The sequence below is a fragment of the Neolamprologus brichardi genome, chromosome 3 (assembly GCF_056152115.1).
Source record: "Neolamprologus brichardi isolate AB-2024 chromosome 3, ASM5615211v1, whole genome shotgun sequence".
NCBI lineage: Eukaryota > Metazoa > Chordata > Actinopteri > Cichliformes > Cichlidae > Neolamprologus > Neolamprologus brichardi.
In genome coordinates this window covers 51,806,431-51,826,289 of record NC_142106.1, presented here as the reverse complement: position 1 = coordinate 51,826,289, position 19,859 = coordinate 51,806,431, and the positions used below count along the sequence as shown (strand labels likewise).

Here is a 19,859-nt window from a genome sequence, read left to right as displayed (position 1 = left end):
ACCTCAAAGGTCACATGATGGGTCGCGGAAAGGTCTCATAGTGGTTCAACCCTTAACCCTTGGTGTTGACAATGACCTACGCTTTTGTTTATACTCATGTGATGACGCACATGACAAATAGCTCGATGACCATCTCCAAGGAGGGAAACGCCCTGTAGGGTTTAAATATGTGGGTCTCTCCACCTTGTATAAGAAGTGAAACATCTTTAAAACTTAATCAAGTCCAGTCGCCTTCTTTTCCAGCTACCAGTGTGTAACATGGAGTCAATGCTTCCAGTGCAGGAACCCGACTGACAGTCTACAAACTGAGTTAGACACATGGAGGTCACAGCTTAGTCTGTGCTGAGGATAAATCCACGATGTCATTGCTCTCCATCAGGGCTCATGTGAAGTAAAGAAAATAGCTTTGAAAGTTCAAACTGGAAACATGAAAATGTTAAAGGTCACTGTTCCACAGTTCAGAGCTGGATGCTGTCTAATCTGGACGCTAACCTAGTTGTGCAGCATAATGTAACTATTTGAAAACATTTGAAGCAATGAAAACGCTCACACTGTTAGTTTTTTCAGTTATTCTGACTCTGATGTCCAACAGACACACTCAAGGGTTGATAAAAGTCATTCGGCGATTGTTGGAGATGCAGGCTGACCAGAGCGATGGACACTTCACCTGTCCGTATTCTATCAGGTAAGTATCTCATGTCTAATATCTAGAGATGTTCAAACATATTGTCTTGTGTAATCTATCAAGCTACATATAGCTTGTAGCTTACTGCTAGTCCAAAGAAGCAGCATTGGTCCACCACCCACTTGAAGTGCCGTAGGGGTCCGGTGCTCTGTCTGGTGGCAGTCAAAGGCTCTGGTGCTTCAGTCCCAGCTATAAACTGGCTCTTGGAGCATGAGAATCCCAAACTGGTGCATGAGGTTGAAAAATACTGACTACATGTAAAGAGTGAGAGGTGGCAGGCAGGGAATGGGTACGTTTGCATCTCCCTGATTTGATGGCAGCATTTAGAAGTTTTCCCTGGTGGACAAGACGGTTGCTTCCCTGTGCCGTCATGTTGGGAACAGGTGCCGATAGTCATTTGTTCACATGTGACTAACAGTTGTTTAGAGTCATTTTTAGAGTTGCTGGGTGAGGTGGGTACCCCATCTAGCAACTCCATAGTCCTGCTGGGGGACTTTAATGTGGTGGGGGCAATCTCTGAACCAGAAGATAGACATTGGAGGTTCAGGAGCAGCAGGTTGAAGCGTCCTGTTAGGCTTGGCTATTGTCTGGCAGATATCGACAGGATGAGTGTAACTCTTGCAGAAGCTGAAGCAAAAACTCAACTGTACGAGGAGCTTGGTGAGGCAATGGAGCAAGACTTTTTGAGCTTGGTCCGTTTTGCCATCACTGTCGGATCTATTCCTGGTGGGTGTTGTTATCGATGCTGTTTTGAGTAATTCTGCAGCTGCGTGGGAAACATTGGGAATGAGAATCAGCACCTCCAAGTCTGAGGCTGTGGTTCAAAGCTGAAAACAGTGGAGCACCCACTCCAGGTCAAGGACGAGCTGGCGCCCAAGTTGGAGGCGTTTAAGTATCTGTGGGTGTTGTTCATGAGTGAGGACAGAGTGACAGACGGTGCTGAGGCTGCAGTGATGGGGCCGCTGTAAGAACGAACAGGGTTTTAACATTAAAAGTGATGTTTGGTCACAATATAGTGAGCTCTCCTCTTTTTAGTGTATAAAATCTGTCCTGTGGATGATTGCAGACTTCACCTCAAAGGCAAAGACACTCGTGAACATCCGTATAAAAATCAGCGGTGCAACAGAAAGATCTCCTCTGTCCAAATTGTCTGCCAGTGCTCTGAAACACCAACAGACTTTGAGTCACAATAAATAGAAGAAACTCCTGATTGTTTGCTTCCTTTGTGCTGGAACGTGGGGAGTGCTCTGATAGGCTGACGAGTTGGCGTGTATTGAAAGTGAGGGTCTGGAAACGGCGTGCTGAAGGGTGACACATGTGGTCCAACAGGTTCCGTCATGTGAAGACTGGAAACACGGAGGAGTAGACGTCTGGCCCACAGTGCAGGCTGTCACAGGCACAGACGTGAGCTTCCTTCCTGCACTTGGAAAATGATTGAACAGGCACACAGCACTTCATTCAAAGGCTGATCTATGATGGTATCAGTGGATGCATTAGTGTGTGTGCAACTGCTAACGTTTTGTCTCTCACACTCGACTCTGGTTAGAGGTACGTGTGAGTACACCATATTTTAAGCATGTTTTCATCCTCATAGGTGGCAGCTACGTGACATTTTGCCTTTAGATTGTCACTGTGGGAGTGGGTGTGTAAATCCAGTTTGTGTGGAAACAGTATGGATGTTGGAGGACTATTTATATGACTGCATTCTGCAAAAGTGACGACGTGTAGCCAACAGTAAAGGATCAATGCTTTAAAATAACACTGTCAATAGTTTTTAGTGTTGACAGTTTGCACTTGTTCTTTGGAGAACTTGTAATTCAGTTTTATTCATACAGCAACAAATCACAACAACAGTCGCCTCAAGGTGCTTTATATTGTACAGTATATCCTATAATAACACAGAGAAAAACCCAACAATCATATGACCCCCTATGAGCAGCACTTTGGCGACAGTGGGAAGGAAAAACTCCCTTTTAACAGGAAGAAACCTCTGGCAGGCTCAGGGAGGGGCGGGGCCATCTGCTGTGATTGGTTGGGGTGAGAGAAGGAAGGCAACAGGTCTTGTGTGGATTGAGGCCTTCTTAGTTTGTCTTCGTTGTAATAGACTGACTCAGTGGTTTGTTGGGACCATAACTTGAATCAGAGCTGGGACACTGACCCGTCCATTGCAGGAGCAGCCCTCACCCGTACGTCACAGCCCTGGAGAACAGAGTGGACTGCTGGCCGGCTCTGCTGTTCGAGATCGATGACTTTATCCAGAAAGCTGTTGACAGGTAAGTCTTACTGGTTCCTATCGTAGCTGTTATGTTGTACACTACTTTGAAGACAACTGGACATTATGAGATGATCTATTCTCAGAGATTCTTATGACTCCAGTGTGTGTGTACGTTACAGAGATAAAGAGGCTTATATCACCATGCTGGCCCCCTTCCTTCGGTACCTATACTGCCAACCTCACAGGCAACCCGAGCACGCGCTCCTTCGACAGAGTCTTCTTAGGGTGATGCTGCCCATTCAGGGAGGATCCAGGTCCGCCCCCCAGAACAAGGAGCAGGAAACGCTGTCCCCAGTGTCTGACAGGCTGCTGCTCTGTCTTTGTCAGCTGGTTCCACACATGCAGGTAACAAACTGAAGTTATGTTAGGTAACTGTACAAAGACACGTCAACATGTTTCCACTCTGTATGTTACACCATCGTTCATTTAAATGTGTCTCTCTTATTTGCATACGCTCAGATTGACAGGAAGTAACTAATACAGAGAGCAGGATGGAGCTATGTCAGCCTCTCCTCTCTGTCCTGCAGGTGGACAGCGTGGAGGCAGTCCTGGAGCTGTGTGCGTTTGTGGGCGCTCTGCTCCAAGATCTAACTGGGACCTCTGGAGACCAGTGGAAACCAGAGAAAGCGGCGCTGGCTCTGCAGCTGCTGTGTGCGTGTCGGCGATGCCTCGAGTTCAACGGAGACTGCAGACCAATAATCGGCTTAATGCAGCAGCTTGTTCCAGCCTGTCAGGTGATCGCTGTTTGTAGACAATCAGACACCAGCAAAGATAAAGAAGCCGCGCTGCTGTGCTGGTTAACGTGAGCTAAATATGGAAGTAAACAAAAGTGATGCTTTTTGTTTTACATGTGCAAATATCTCTGCTCCAAACCTGAGCCTGGACTCACAGCAGTGGGTTATTTGGCATTAATGCTGATCAGCTTCTTCACTCACTGCAGCGAGCTGACATGGACATGCACACATGTGAATATCTGACACTCAAAGACACTTTGTAGAAATGTAGCATTGTTTGGTTCAGTGTTTTCATAAAAGCCTTGTTGCTCCTACCAGGGAGAGCACACCTGAGTTTAAGGCCTGAACAGGTGTGAAACCTTTTGTCCTCCATGATGGCTGAAAATGAAAGCGGGTCTCACTTCAGCGCGCTCACGCTGCCCGTCTCTTTGTGTACCTGGCCTGTACACGCCCCCTTCTTTCTGTCACATAATGGTATGATCCCAGACACTCTCTGCGTGTGATTGGCTGCATGGTGTGCCCATTAAAATACAGTCCCACCCCTCCTACATGGGTTCTCAGCAGGGTTGAAGATTCGGCTCCTACGTACTGAATAGCCGTTAATAACTGACACGTGAATGATCTCTGATAGAAGTATATGTGGCCTGTGACAGCCCTGCACTACAGTCTCTGCCTCTGCTCATTTTCATGGCTGTCATCAGATTTGTTTACACTCATGTGTGTGATGGAGTCAGGCTGTGCACCCTCAGGCTACAGTCACATTAAAGAAAGCTGTGTTGGAGACGCTGTGTGACCAGAATTAGTGTGAAAAATTACTTTAGACTAATTCTCACTGAAGCCATCAGAACTATGAACACGTGTGGAAGGAAGTAACTCAGAACATGTTTTAGATTCGTCACCCTTTGCTTTGATCGCTGCTCTGATCCTCTGGATGAGCTCCATGATGGGTCACCTGAAGTGGTTTGTTCCCAGTGATGCTGAGCACTTGTTGGTCTCTGCGCTGCATCTCATCCCAACAGCTGATTAAAGCTGACTGAAACTTCATCACAGAAACAGCTGTAGTGACGGTTACACAGACCTTCTTACGTGGGGATTAAATGAACTGCTCTGCAGTGGTGATTGGTTCATGTAAATACAGAGTCTTCTTCACACACTGTCTCCATGCTGGGACCGATTCTGTTTACACGTTTCACCTTATTAACATCATTCACATCCTGCAGTTGGAGCCTCTCTGAGAGGAAGCCTGACCATCGATCCTGTCCACGCCTACAAAACCAAACATGCTGACTTATTTATTAGCTGTCAGTCTGCTGGTGATGTCAGTGAATGGAACAAGATGCCTTCTGGCCTATAGAGGTTTACACATGTGGGTCAAATGTCCCCCATTGTGAACCTTGTCAGTGCTGTAATGTGTGAGCCCTCGGGCCTCTCTGGCCTGTATTGACCTGTTGGCATCGCTGTTTGTTTTCTGCAGGAGTTGCTGTTGGATGAGCTGATGATGGGCGTGGCCTTGCTCTTGTTGGAAGCCCCTTCAGATCAGCTGACCAGCCTTCTCAGACTTGGTAAAGTGATTATTTTGGACAAAGCTCTGCTGGCTTTAGCTTCCTTTAAGAGACTTTGAAGCAGTGAAAGAATTAGTGGGAACAAAACTAGGTTGTGTGTGCAGGTCATGGTTGGAACCTCACAGAGCTTTGTGTCCTACATGAGATATTCTTTCTCTCAACACAGCACTGAGTTTGGTCCCTGAACAAGCGGAGGCGTCGCCCTGGTTGAGTCCGGTCCTGATTCTCCCCGTGTTGCAGCTCCTGTCCTGCTTGGGTCTCACTGAGCCGCTGACTGACCAGAACACACACAGCACCAACCACAGGCTGGCTCACAGCCTGCTGCACAGAGTTAGCAGGCCTGCAGATAAACCCCAGCAGGTAACCCAGCAGGTAACACAGCAGGTAACCCAACAGGTAGCCCAACAGGTAGCCTAGCAGGTAGCCTAGCATGTAACCCAGCAGGTAGCCCAACAGGTAGCCTAGCAGGTAACCCAACAGGTAGCCCAACAGGTAGCCCAGCAGGTAACCCAACAGGTAGCCCAACAGGTAGCCTAGCAGGTAGCCTAGCATGTAACCCAGCAGGTAGCCCAACAGGTAGCCCAGCAGGTAACCCAACAGGTAGCCCAACAGGTAGCCCAACAGGTAGCCTAGCAGGTAGCCAGAATGTGAGAAACAGGCCTGGGGTTACCCAGCAGGTAACCCAGCAGGTTACCCTGCAGGTAACCCCAGGCCTGTTTCTCACATTCAGTTTTTGGAGTCTTTCTTTGAGGTGTAGCCACGTAATTCAAACACTGTTACAATAGTGCAGGTAGCTGTTAGGTGGTGAGTGGACAGAGCATTAGAGCACAGACGACATCCATGCAAAAATATTGTTTCCCTCTCAGTGTCATAGCAACAGGGCTGTCTTTACTGCCTCTTCTTCAGGGTCAGCATCCAGTCTCTGGAGTGTTGTTCCTCTGGGATGCTTTGCTTGATCCTTAAATTACACTTCATTAACATTCATGGTGCATCTGTAGCTTTGCTCTTTGTTCTTTATCATTTGTTTCTCATGAATCTGTCTCCCTCAGCCGGCCCCATCACTGCCTCTGTCTCTGAGTTCCTGGTATAGTGAGCTCAGCGTGTCTTTGTCGGTACTGCGCAAAGTGGCCAACAATCCAGCAGCAGCGACCGATTGGCTGTTGGCGGTCAGCTCCGCCCTGTCGTCCAGCCAGCGCCTGTCCTCCTCTCTTGTCCTGATTGTGACTTATCTCATCATCATGGGTCAGGAAAACATCTGCCAGCTGGCTTTGAAAGCAAGCCAGGCTGTCGCTGCTGCCGACCCCTGCCAGGTAGATAACCCACACAACTGGTTCTCTTAAATCTGTGGCCTGAATATAAAGTAATGCATGTTGTTCCCTCTGACATGTAGATATGTTGTATGTAAGGCAGCTAGCTCGTGTTTGTCTTTGTAAGAGCAGTAAACACATGTTGATAACCTGGTGTTTTGGCACCAACACATGACTTTGAAATGGTTCAGATCAGCAGGAAGATAAAAGCTGTCACTGCTGTGTGATTGCTGCTAATCTGCTGCCGTATAAAGGGAGAGGTTAGGGAGTGCTCTAAGGGGACAGACTTCCCTCTGGACTTGTGTTGGAGTCACTAGCTGCAGATGAAGTGTGAAGTTTACCCCTCATTGTTTCATTGTACCCCTAATGTTTGGTTGGTGTGTTTGCTGATGTGGGCGTTTCCCTCTGCAGGTCCCGCCCCTCGTGCTGCTTCTTTTGTTCAAACTGACCAAAGAAAAGAGTCCCGTCCTGGCTCACACTGTTCTCACAAGCCTGCCAAACCTCGGCACTCATAAGGTACGCAGCACGACTAAGAAGAACCTGTACTGACTGTGAGCGTCTGGAGACGGGGCTGGAACATCAGCAGCACCTTTCTACTTCATCTGAGCGCTCACAGTGTGTTTTAGTCCATCATACACACAGATGAGCTTTAATCTGTGGGGTCATCCAGGTCATGTAGTCTGAGGAGCTTTTCTTCATCCAGGAGGCTTCTAGAGTTTAAAAACCAGTGACCCGCGTGTCCCAAATACCCGCATGTGAGCACAATCCACCAATAACAGTGAATAACTGAGATGAACACGGACAGTGTTTCTTGTACCCAGTTTGTAGGAGCTGGGATTGGACCACAGCAGCCTCTGTGTGGGATAGATGCAGTGCTCTGTAGTATAAAGCACTCTGTCAGTGAGCTGGACTCTCCAAACCAGCAGTCATCGTCTAACATCTGCCTTCTTCAGCTGTAACCGTGTGTTTCTCTTGTAAACTTGGCTCTGATCATATGTGCTGTAATATTCCAGCTTTGCTTCCCGATCGTGCTGCACAGTCTGCACATGCTGGCCGGCTCCCCCAAGCTGAGAGCAGTGGGACTGCGCCTCATGACCGCTCTGTGGAAGAAACAGGTTTGCAATAATAACGCATTACTATAAATGTCATATTCACGTGTTCAAAGCTTCTGTTTGTCTTTGATTGTGTGCTGCTTTGGTCATGTCTGTAAGGACCGGGTCTACCCAGAGCTGCAGCGTCTAATGAGCCAGCAGGACAGCAGGGTGGTGCTGGGGAGGGACGCCCAGTGGGAGCAGATCCTGGCCAGGGCCGCCTGTGTCAGGGACATCTGCAGAGAGAGGTGGGTCCTCCCATACTTACAGAAACAGTGGGCACTTCCTACATTCACTGGTTCATTCATTCAGTGGACTTTGCATGCACAGTGCAGACAGTGTGAGCTTCCAACACCAGGACTCTTCATCTTCCCTTCTGATGAGTAATAATCACTGACTGGACTCTTCATAGATGTTTCTGCTCAACAAGCTGAGAAAAGTTCAGAAAAATAGAAATATTTGTTTTTCAGTCACATCAACTTTGCTTGTTAAGATAAATGAATGCACTTTGTAGCTTTGCAGTGAATGAAGCCTCAGCTCGACGCTCCACTGAGTCCCTGTTTCTCCAAAAATCAGCAGGAGTCCAGTTTTAAATCTTTCAGAGCAGCTACACGTGACTGAATCCAGAAGGATCAAAGTCTTACAAAGTTCAGATCAAACAGAGAGACTGAGAGGCAGCTAACTTCCTGTCTGTGCCAGACTATCAAAATAAAAGCATACATTTGAAACAAAAGAAATCAAACTATTATTATGTCAGTCTGTAAGCATTGCTTCCCATATAATACAACTCTAAGCAAGTGAGCCATAACTTTATAGTTTTAACCTTTAACCCAAAAACTATGTTGATCATATAAACTCCACAAACTGCATCCAGGCTCCTGCACACGTCCTTTACATGTTAGCTGTGAGCTAATGCTTGTCAGTGTTTGTGAACTGGCCTTTATGTGTGTTGATGAAATCAAACGATGATTTTATTTGATTATTTCCTTTGTTCTAACCAGCTGGTGCACACTGCTCATCGTCCCGGGGCCTGTTACACCTGCTAACATGTACATGCAGCTTTGTTAGCATTAGTGAAAACCTGGGAAACCCTCTGGATGGATGCTACAGCACAAATTTAGCAAATCATTGAGCTGTTTCTTGTTTTCACAAATGCTTACGTTTGTTTTTATTGTGAAACATTTGCAGCCAGAAGAGTTTGCAATGATAAGAAGCTGTGTTTGGCATTTACTTACTTACACGTGTCCTGGCACTTTTAATGCTTTTTAATAAAAATGGTAACAAAATGAGAAGAAACACATTTTCCACTTTGTCCACGCTGATGTGTGTGTTAACCAGGCCTTACCAGCATGCAGGGGACATGGTGTCTGCCATTTCACTCACTTTAAAACAGTGCAACAGACCAGACCTGGCAACCCCGGCTGCTCTCGTCCTGCAGGGACTACAGGAGCTGTGTCGAGCAGAGGTACCTCGTCTGTCTCCATTTGTCTCTTTAAATTCAGGAATCATCTTTTTTCTGCATCATAACTTTTGAATCTTTTCCAAAGTTCTGGTCTTAAAAGAAATGTTTCTTTCTCAGGTGGTGGATATTATCTCAGCATGGAGAACTGTTTGGCCTGAGCTCAGCTGTCACTCACAGCCAGAGGTGGTTCAAGCCATCGCTGAGCTTTTGGCTCTGGTGCCTCAGCTCACAGTTAAATCAGAGCAGTACGAGGTGCGTCGTAACGTTCATGTTCCTCTGTGTTGAGGAGCTAACAGAGTGACACAGGAACTCCACCAGGTTCTGTTTTTCTCTGTGGTTCTGTCTGTAAACAGGACTCTCACCAGCTGTTTGTATCACCTCACTGTAGAGTCACATCTCTACATCACTGTGTTTGGTAGCTAAAGTTAGCACATCAATGTAAAGTTGGGTAGAAGCACAAAGTACAGACGTGTGAGGGTCCAGTCCTCAGAGTCCTGCTCTGCTCGGACTTCACAGTAACTAATAAATGGATCAGCGAGTGTGAGCCTCTTTTTAAAAACAGACGTTTTGGTAATTTGTTGCTCTGGAGGATTCAACACAGTGCAGCAGAGGCCGTCCCAGAAGATGAATCCTAGACCATGCAGTGCTGCTTGTTGGAAAGCTCTCCTCCTCTCTAACAATGATATGGCAGTACAGCTTAGGTTTGCAAAGTGGCATCTAAACAAACACAAGACCAAAGGCCAAAACCAAACATGGCGTATTAGCACAGGACGCCTGATAGGGATGCTTTTGGGTTGCAGCCACAGGACCTGTGCAGCACCTTGCAGTCACTGAGTCAGACACAAACTTCTCTGCTGTGTGAACTGAAGCTTAGAGAAAATCGCTTCATGCAAAATGCCAAAGATCCAGAGCACAGCAGCAACTTTCATATACATGAAAGCTAATTCTGGGTTTCATTAAGAGCGGCGTCCACCTTCACTGTGTTTGAAGGAAATGTCGTGCAGATCGTGCTTTAGGTCAGTGCAGCGATTTGGCTGAAAGAAAGTCTGCAGAAAACATAAGAAAAGGTTGGAAAACTCTGTTGATTCTAGTGTGTGTGTGTGTGTGTGTGTGTGTGTGTGTGTGTGTGTGTGTGTGTGTGTTAAATGACTTCTTATTTTTGTCATTAGAAATTAAAAGAAGAGGTGGTCAGCATTCTCTGGACTTATGCTCTGAGCGAGGTCTGTATATACTGTATCCACACACAGCTGACATGATGACTCCTACATGCACAAATATGCTGTGATGTCACATAAGTTTCATCCTCTTGTAGGAAACAGAAACATGTGTCTGCACCTTTGTGTTGTAACAGGATCCAGAGGTGGCCAGCTGTGGCTACAGGGCTTTGGCAGCCTTTCCTGAAACAGATCACACCATCAACCACCTTCCTGAGGCAGTTAAGAGTCCTGCTCCACTCTCATAACAACATCAGAACAGTTTCTAACATATTAGCCAGATCATTTTGCAATGTTTCTTTATTAATTGTCCTCAGACGTTAGTCAGGTGTAACTATGAGGCACTAGTTAATGAGGAAACTGATGTTTCAGTTATTTTAGCGTGTTCAGAAACGTCCCTATACGCCGCCGTGTGTCAGCTCTCTCTCCTCTTTGATTGGAAGGCCCGACCACCTGCAAAGCTCCCTGAAAACGAAGAAGATGAACAGAGTAAAGAAAAGGAGGAAGATGAGAAGGATCTCTCCGTCCCAGGCTCATCTTATGTGAAGCTGATGACTCTCACCACCTCGTCTGTTCTTCCAGGTAAACTGGAGCAGCCAACAAACCAACAGGTCGTATCCTGTCGTCCCGACAGAATAAACTGCTTCTAGAGATCCATCCAGGATCTACTCTCGAGACAATGAGTCTGGGACAACAGCGGGACCCGACATAATCCACGTCTACTGTTTAAGAAGCGTTCAGTGATCAGCGGTCTGTAGATATGGGGAATGCTAAAGGCACGAACACAGGACTGAACCGTCCTGGCCATCAAACCACGGCCCGATAACTCGCCTCTCCACGACACAGGAGCTACTGAAGCTGTGGAGGCACATGAGCCAGTACATGAGCAAAACTCTGAAAAGCATTAGAAACAACACAAAAGCTCAGCTGCTGGTTCGTAGGGCTGCTATCGTGTCATTCTGACAGTACAAGAGCACTTAAGACTAGGCAGACCAACCTGACTCTGTGCCCCATTCATGCACACTGACCTGCTTGTTACTGTGCTTCAGTGCACTGATAACATTCATCAGGAACTGTGGGAGACAGTACTGGAGTGTGCAGTGTCCCAGCTTCTGTCTGCAAAGGCTTCAATCCCCAAAGCCAGCTCATCACTAAGAGGTGATGTCATCAAATGTCATCCTGTAGATGACATCAAGCTGTATGGGAGGAGTCAGTGAGATCCACCTGGTGAGGCCAGCAGGATGAAGATCAGTCAGAGCCAAATCCGTGCAGATGCTGAAACAGATGCTGAGAAGCCCGATGAATGGTAGAAAGATCCAGATGCTTAGAGGTGAGCTGTGGTAGGAGGGAGTCTACCACGGCTGCAGACTGTGCAAAGGTGCTACGGACATTTTCCACCACGTAGTAGCAGGATGTAAGATGCAAGCTGGGATAGCATAAACTCAAAGCACAACCAGGAAGCTGTAGTGTATAGAAACACCCGCGCCACATGTGGACTAGAAGCCCCGTCGAGCCGGTAGTAGGAGTAAGGGTCGGGGGTGCTTCAACTTCCAGAGTAGCAGCGACTGGAGAACAAGAACAAAGTGGTCTTAGTGGCAGTAGGAGCGTTAGAGGCTGTAACCCTGAAAGCAGCTTCCAGGAGAGCGCAGTCCTGGGACCGCTAAGATACTTTAGGAACACATGTACGCTGCATGATGTTACAACATTTTTGTTTAGCACAACTGTTCATAACCATCAACATCAGCTGTTTGAGCTGTTTGAGCTGCACAGAAACAGACGTCAGGTGTTTGGTGTGTTTCCTGCTGGAGAGATCGTGGATCTGTCACATCTGCGTGTGATACTGAGTAATGCTGATGATGCATTGATGGTGTTTCTTTTATGTTTCCAGCCTTCGAGCTCTTCTTGACGTCACTGGTGAGGCAGGAGATGAGTCAGATGCCGCGGGGAATCTACTTCTCAGCCCTGAGGGGGGGTAACCTCCGCTCAGACCAGGGTAAAACGGTGGCAGGGATCCCGTCGTTCATGCTCAAGACCTACGAGAAAAACAAGCAGCCTGGGCTGAAGCCAGGACTGGCAGGTGACCCAGTGACACCTCTCATTTAGTTGGTGTCAGTGATATCGACTGTGTGGTGTCGTTGAACGTCACTATGAACATGTTGCTGCTTTGCCTTTAAACTCTGTAAAATCTGTCAGTCAGCATATCAAAGTTGTGTTTCTTAAATTGGTGAGGAAGAGAGAATATGTGGAGCTACAGGAAGGGACGTCTTTCTGAGGAGAGGTTTGGAAGATGAAGATATTCTGCAGATTTAATCTGTTTGGTTCTCATAAAGCCAGGACATGGTGGAGATTTCAAACAGTGTGTCTGTACCAACACGTCACTGTTGGAAGCACCATTATAACTCAGCCTCTCTGTCTGTGGTGCAGCTGGGCTGCTTCTGTCGTACAGTCTGTCTGTGCAGACCGATCGTGCTGGGAGACCCATCAGCCGCTTCCTCGTCAGCCGCAGTTACCAGCAGACGCTGACAGCCCTCGTTCATGAAGTACGTGTTGTCTTCTTCCATTGCTTTCTCTCTTGTTCTTTGTCGTGCACGCAGAGCTTGAAAGAGGAACTGTTTCCTTCTTCTGTGTTTTGGTGCACAGGTCAACATCCAGCCCTCTGAGTGGCACCGTGCCCTCCTCCTGCCACAGGCCTGGAGGGGCTTCATGAGCCGAGCTTTCTACGCCGTTATGGAGGTTTGTGCAGGTGTTACAAAAGCAGCACTGAGTGCTTCATAGAAATAAATGGTGTGGACAAAGAATTCAGCGACTAAAATGCACATCGTGAAGCGTGACTTCACCAGCTGGTAGTTCTGCCCTTTCCATGTGGCACCAGGACACAGTAAGACATACTGGGTGATGTGCAGCCTAACTGGAACCTACACAACACAAATGTCAGCCAGTCTGTCCTCCACAGGCCTCAGAGACCTCTGACCTTACAGTAAAGGCCTCACAGGCCTCTGATCTTACAGTAAAGGCATCACAGGCCTCTGATCTTACAGTAAAGGCCTCTGATCTTACAGTAAAGGCCTCAGGGGCCTCTGATCTTACAGTAAAAGCCTCAGAGGCCTCTGATCTTACAGTAACGGCCTCTGATCTTATAGTAAAGACCTCTGATCTTACAGTAAAGGCCTCTGATCTTACAGTAAAGGCCTTTGATCTTACAGTAAAGGCCTCTGATCTTACAGTAAAGGCCTCACAGACCTCTGATCTTACAGTAAAGGCCTCTGATCTTACAGTAAAGGCCTCACAGGCCTCTGATCTTACAGTAAAGGCCTCTGATCTTACAGTAAAGGCCTCTGATCTTACAGTAAAGGCCTCACAGGCCTCTGATCTTACAGTAAAGGCCTCAGAGGTCTCTGGTCTTACAGTAAAGGTCTCTGATCTTACAGTAAAGGCCTCAGAGGTCTCTGATCTTACAGTAAAGGCCTCTGATCTTACAGTAAAGGCCTCAGAGGTCTCTGGTCTTACAGTAAAGGTCTCTGATCTTACAGTAAAGGCCTCAGAGGTCTCTGATCTTACAGTAAAGACCTCTGATCTTACAGTAAAGGCCTCACAGACCTCTGATCTTACAGTAAAGGTCTCTGAGGCCTCTGATCTTACAGTAAAGGTCTCTGAGGTCTCTGATCTTACAGTAAAGGCCTCTGATCTTACAGTAAAGGCCCCAGAGACCTCTGATCTTACAGTAAAGGCCTCTGATCTTACAGTAAAGGCCTTTGATCTTACAGTAAAGGCCTTTGATCTTACAGTAAAGGCCTCACAGACCTCTGATCTTACAGTAAAGGCCTCTGATCTTACAGTAAAGGCCTCAGAGACCTCTGATCTTACAGTAAAGGCCTCTGATCTTACAGTAAAGGCCTCACAGACCTCTGATCTTACAGTAAAGGCCTCTGATCTTACAGTAAAGACCTCTGATCTTACAGTAAAGGCCTCTGATCTTACAGTAAAGGCCTTTGATCTTACATTAAAGGCCTCACAGACCTCTGATCTTACAGTAAAGGCCTCAGAGACCTCTGATCTTACAGTAAAGGCCTCACAGACCTCTGATCTTACAGTAAAGGTCTCCGATCTTACAGTAAAGGCCTCACAGGCCTCTGATCTTACAGTAAAGGCCTCAGAGACCTTTGATCTTACAGTAAAGGCCTCTGATCTTACAGTAAAGGCCTCACAGGCCTCTGATCTTACAGTAAAGGCCTCTGATCTTACAGTAAAGGCCTCTGATCTTACAGTAAAGGCCTCACAGGCCTCTGATCTTACAGTAAAGGCCTCAGAGGTCTCTGGTCTTACAGTAAAGGTCTCTGATCTTACAGTAAAGGCCTCAGAGGTCTCTGATCTTACAGTAAAGACCTCTGATCTTACAGTAAAGGCCTCAGAGGTCTCTGGTCTTACAGTAAAGGTCTCTGATCTTACAGTAAAGGCCTCAGAGGTCTCTGATCTTACAGTAAAGGCCTCTGATCTTACAGTAAAGGCCTCAGAGACCTCTGATCTTACATTAAAGGCCTCTGATCTTACAGTAAAGGCCTTTGATCTTACAGTAAAGGCCTTTGATCTTACAGTAAAGGCCTCACAGACCTCTGATCTTACAGTAAAGGCCTCTTATCTTACAGTAAAGGCCTCTGATCTTACAGTAAAGGCCTCAGAGACCTCTGATCTTACAGTAAAGGCCTTTGATCTTACAGTAAAGGCCTCACAGACCTCTGATCTTACAGTAAAGGCCTCTGATCTTACAGTAAAGGCCTTTGATCTTACAGTAAAGGCCTCACAGACCTCTGATCTTACAGTAAAGGCCTCTGATCTTACAGTAAAGGCCTCACAGACCTCTGATCTTACAGTAAAGGCCTCTGATCTTACAGTAAAGGCCTCTGATCTTACAGTAAAGACCTCTGATCTTACAGTAAAGGCCTTTGATCTTACAGTAAAGGCCTCACAGACCTCTGATCTTACAGTAAAGGCCTCTGATCTTACAGTAAAGGCCTCAGAGACCTCTGATCTTACAGTAAAGGCCTCAGAGACCTCTGATCTTACAGTAAAGGCCTCTGATCTTACAGTAAAGGCCTCAGAGGCCTCTGATCTTACAGTAAAGGCCTCTGATCTTACCGTAAAGGCCTCACAGGCCTCTGATCTTACAGTAAAGGCCTCAGAGGCCTCTGATCTTACAGTAAAGGCCTCAGAGGCCTCTGATCTTACAGTAAAGGCCTCTGATCTTACAGTAAAGACCTCTGATCTTGCAGTAAAGGCCTCTGATCTTACAGTAAAGACCTCTGATCTTACAGTAAAGGCCTCACAGGCCTCTGATCTTACAGTAAAGGCCTCACAGACCTCTGATCTTACAGTAAAGGTCTCCGATCTTACAGTAAAGGCCTCAGAGACCTCTGATCTTACTGTAAAGGCCTCTGATCTTACAATAAAGGCCTCTGATCTTACAGTAAAGGCCTCAGAGGCCTCTGATCTTACTGTAAAGGTCTCTGATCTTACAATAAAGGCCTCTGATCTTACAGTAAAGGCCTCAGAGGCCTCTGATCTTACTGTAAAGGCCTCTGATCTTACCGTAAAGGCCTCACAGGCCTCTGATCTTACAGTAAAGGCCTCAGAGGCCTCTGATCTTACAGTAAAGGCCTCTGATCTTACAGTAAAGACCTCTGATCTTACAGTAAAGGCCTCTGATCTTACAGTAAAGACCTCTGATCTTACAGTAAAGGCCTCACAGGCCTCTGATCTTACAGTAAAGGCCTCACAGGCCTCTGATCTTACAGTAAAGGCCTCACAGGCCTCTGATCTTACAGTAAAGGCCTCACAGGCCTCTGATCTTACAGTAAAGGCCTCAGAGACCTCTGATCTTACAGTAAAGGCCTCAGAGGCCTCTGATCTTACAGTAAAGGCCTCTCAGGGTTTGGTTTCTGTTGGCAGGGTCGACGTGCTGAGTTAGAGATGCTCCAGAAACAAGGCAAAGAGGATCCACAGGAGCTGCAGTACAAGCATCACTGTGCCTGGCTGTGGTGAGAACCACACTCATACTTGCTTGTATATGTGTAGACTGTGTGTATATAAATGGTAGTGCTTTTGTACAAGGTCTCTAATCTTACTGTAATGACTGTAGTGTGTGTGTTTCCCTGCTGTGTGGACCAAACTTTACATCAACACTTTGTGGTAACACCTGCACTATGTAGCCAAAATAACTGGTTCTGAACCAGCAACCTCCTGACCAGTAGACGACCTGCTCTCCCTCCTGACCATGAAGAAAGTGAATCATGGTTTTCAGGCCTGTCAGTCACAGGTGTATAAAGTCTGTGGCTCGCTGTCAGGAGCTCAGGAAGTTCCTGGACGCTGTCGTGATCGGAACAAGCATCGTTGGAAAATGTCGTGTTCACGCTTCTGCGTCTCGCAGTCCGATGGAGGAGTCTGGTTCAGCAGTTATCAGGAGACTGATACTCGTCTGACTTTGGTGGTGGAGGGATGATAGTGGGGCTGTTTTTAGAGGTTGGGCTCAGCTACTTAGTTCTGCTGAGAGGAATTCTTAATACTTCCAAATACCAAGACATTTGGGAGGATTTCCTGCTCCCAACATGAACGTGTGCACAGGAAGAACCTGACTGGCCTACAAAGAGTCCTGACTTTGACCCAGCAGAACATCTGTGGGATGAATTGGAGCGGAGACTTATTTAGAAAGCATGGAGGAAGCAAACAATCCACCAAAGAAGACCCAGGACTTTGATCCAGGATTTTAGCTCCTCGGACAAGAACAGGAGGACATTCCTGTCCCAAAGTCCAGTCGAAGACATTTACAGACTGTTACAAAGATGCTACGGCGTCTGTCTCAGCGCTACACCATCAAACTTACGTTCTCCAGACTTAGTTTCCCCTAAAATGTTAGTTTTTCTCAGTTTAAACATGTGATTACATTTAATCTGTAAATCATCCTGTTTCATTTACATGTGAGACGCCGTCCTGATGTTTTGGTATTACGGTTGTAAATAGACTAAAGTGCTGATGTGCATCACTGCTTTAACAGACACTGGTCACCATCTTCATCACGTTCTTCATCTTTTTAATGTGTTGTTATTATTTTTCTGACACAGGGCCAGAGATCAGCTGGCAGATGTCATCAAAGCTGCTACAAAGTGAGTCCCCTGCTCGCTCTGTTTCATAGGAAACGTTTGGTGAGCAGAGTAACCTGATGTGAGCGCTGTGACTTTCTGTGGGTCGTTTCAGGGACAGTCCTGTTGTTCAGGGAAACGCCATCTTGGCTCTGAGCGGCCTCGCCGCTGTTCTGGCGAAGTATGAGAGCAACCTGCCCACTGATGGTGACGGCAGCCTGGGGGTGAGACGCCGCAGGGTCCTGTTACACAGTGTGTTTGCTATTTCATCATCATAGAGATGCTGAGCTCAGTGCTGTTGGACTCGATAGGCTGGACCAGAGTTCGTGGCCACAGGAAGCTGGTTGACCATGGTGCTGGACACCCTGCTCAGCATCAGCAGCAGCAGCTTCAAGTCCAAAGGACGAGTTTTCCCCTGGTTTCTACACGTGAGTTTCATCAGCTTTTACATAAGAAACCGTGATTGGCAGATGATTCGAGTTCTTTAAGAGTCGTGACAGTGACGTGATGAAACAGAATCAGCTGTTTCTGACCCTCACACTATGAACACTTTACTGACCCTCAAAAGTAAACATGCATTGATTCACCTGCCCCATAAACCACATGTTATTCTAAATAAACACGAGCTCCGTGTGATTGTCCGTCTGTTAACTGCAGCCTGCTGGCTGCTGTGGTTCAGAGACGCTGATGTGGCTGCTGTAGCTGCAACACCAGCGTGTGTGTCAGATTAACACTGTTGGATTTGTTAGTGTGGAGCAGCTTTTATCACTCTGAGCTCTGAAAGTGTTCATCAGTGTGAGTGAGGGGAGCCGCTGACTGTCTTTAGCACCTGTGCTAACACTTTCAGCACTCGGTGCCTTTCCAGACGTGCAGACGTGCTAGCGGCACTAATGCATCCCCATGGCTTCAGAGATGTTTGAAGCTGCACTTTATCCCGAGCATGCAGTGAACCAAAAACAACTTTATTTTGATGACTTTCTCACAAAAAGAAGCAAAACAAGCCTGAAACATCGCTGCATCGACACGTAAACCAGCTGGAGTGTATTAGCATCAATATTCCAGTAAACGTGGTTCTCACAGCTCAGCGAGTCTTTGCTCTCTAACACATGTTGCTGTTGGCTGCACAGTTGTTGTGAATATAAAGTTGCTTTCTTGCATTGATTACTTTCACCCTGTGCTGCCTCCTCAGCGCTCCTACTCGGGTGAGAACACAGCGAGCACCATAGCGCGCTCCTGTGCGAGCCTCGCCCTGTCGCTGCTCGTCTCCGTGCTCGTGGTGCGGCAGCGGGACGGTCTGACCCACATCCTGTCGGCGCTGCGGGCCGGCCTCCCGGGCTCCCCCACCGCAGACGACTCCCAGGCCGTCCAGTTCCACTCCGGGCTCGGTCTCGGCATGGTGCTGTCCACCCTGCTGCAGCAGCGCCTCAGGTACAGAGTCTGCAGGAGGAGATTCTGATGTGAACCAACAGTGTAACGCTTACTGACTGCCTGTGTCCTCTGTCAGTGATGAGTCTGCTCAGAAGGATGCTGATCTCCTCTTCGGCCCTCTGGATGCTCTGGAAAGTTCCTCTTTCAACCCCAACCTGGAATACAAGTACGTCCTCTCGTGTTTGCAGAGAGCAAACTGACATCACATGGTTGGTAGGAAGCTGGAAGATTCAGCCGTTACCAAGGCTGCATTTCTGCTGCTCAATTAAAGAGCTCGTTTGGCACATTTACTCTTTTTCAACAGACACATCTGGAAGCTTGTTAGGAGTTAATATTCAACAGTGAAACAGGGGTTAGCATATTAAATGTGCTCTTCCATGTTCTCGCCTTCTTTCCTCAGCACTGGCTGTATACTGGGTCTGGGTCTAGTGCTGTCTGCCTTCTGCAGCAGCGGACAGAGGAGTCGACATGTCCGTGTCAGCCTGACACTCGACAAGCTGCTGGCCAACCTGCAAGACTGCAGTGGACGAGGACGCATGGTGCAGGAGGTACAGCAGCCCTGCACACGACTCACACTGACGCCAGAGCCGAGGTCCTGAAGTCTCTGACGCAGGAACAAGTCTGTGATTGTAACTCTGCTCAGACACGTTTGTGACAGAAGAAGCTGAAATAGTCGTTTTGATGAATTATCTACTAAAGACAGTTTCTGCTACATGAACATGAAACAAGAGCTAAAACTTTGAGCCTGATGCTGATGTGTGAACTTTGACCTATGACCTCGAAGCACTAAAATGTGTATCTTATGATGTTTACCGTACGATTGGAACAGATTTGTCTTCTATAAGCTGTGAAAACGTGTCGTCGTGACCTTGTAGAGCAAATAAAAAGTGTGTAACACAGATAAGCTTTGTTTACTGTCCAAGGTGGAGACGCTGCACGGCCAGTGTGGGGTGAAGGTTGAAAACTGTGCC

At 47.2% G+C, this 19,859-nt stretch overlaps 2 protein-coding genes across 3 annotated transcripts in view; both read left to right on the top strand.

The window, feature by feature from the left end:
- LOC148105762 (protein NLRC3-like) overlaps positions 1-19,859 on the top strand; it is a 230,505-nt gene that overhangs the window by 24,128 nt on the left and 186,518 nt on the right. The window lies entirely within an intron of this gene.
- LOC148105768 (focadhesin-like) overlaps positions 1-19,859 on the top strand; it is a 28,102-nt gene that overhangs the window by 2,395 nt on the left and 5,848 nt on the right. The window contains exons 4-28 of the mRNA XM_087830670.1: positions 593-685; positions 2,857-2,958; positions 3,080-3,305; positions 3,488-3,694; positions 5,169-5,256; positions 5,423-5,628; positions 6,306-6,566; positions 6,975-7,079; positions 7,577-7,678; positions 7,775-7,902; positions 8,993-9,119; positions 9,234-9,368; positions 10,286-10,336; positions 10,468-10,551; positions 10,774-10,912; positions 12,219-12,407; positions 12,755-12,870; positions 12,971-13,063; positions 16,274-16,362; positions 17,443-17,484; positions 17,576-17,684; positions 17,772-17,888; positions 18,650-18,888; positions 18,965-19,054; positions 19,289-19,436. Of these exons, the coding sequence (XP_087686796.1) occupies positions 593-685; positions 2,857-2,958; positions 3,080-3,305; positions 3,488-3,694; positions 5,169-5,256; positions 5,423-5,628; positions 6,306-6,566; positions 6,975-7,079; positions 7,577-7,678; positions 7,775-7,902; positions 8,993-9,119; positions 9,234-9,368; positions 10,286-10,336; positions 10,468-10,551; positions 10,774-10,912; positions 12,219-12,407; positions 12,755-12,870; positions 12,971-13,063; positions 16,274-16,362; positions 17,443-17,484; positions 17,576-17,684; positions 17,772-17,888; positions 18,650-18,888; positions 18,965-19,054; positions 19,289-19,436 (3,286 nt within the window). The remainder of the gene's footprint in view (positions 1-592; positions 686-2,856; positions 2,959-3,079; positions 3,306-3,487; positions 3,695-5,168; positions 5,257-5,422; positions 5,629-6,305; positions 6,567-6,974; positions 7,080-7,576; positions 7,679-7,774; positions 7,903-8,992; positions 9,120-9,233; positions 9,369-10,285; positions 10,337-10,467; positions 10,552-10,773; positions 10,913-12,218; positions 12,408-12,754; positions 12,871-12,970; positions 13,064-16,273; positions 16,363-17,442; positions 17,485-17,575; positions 17,685-17,771; positions 17,889-18,649; positions 18,889-18,964; positions 19,055-19,288; positions 19,437-19,859) is intronic.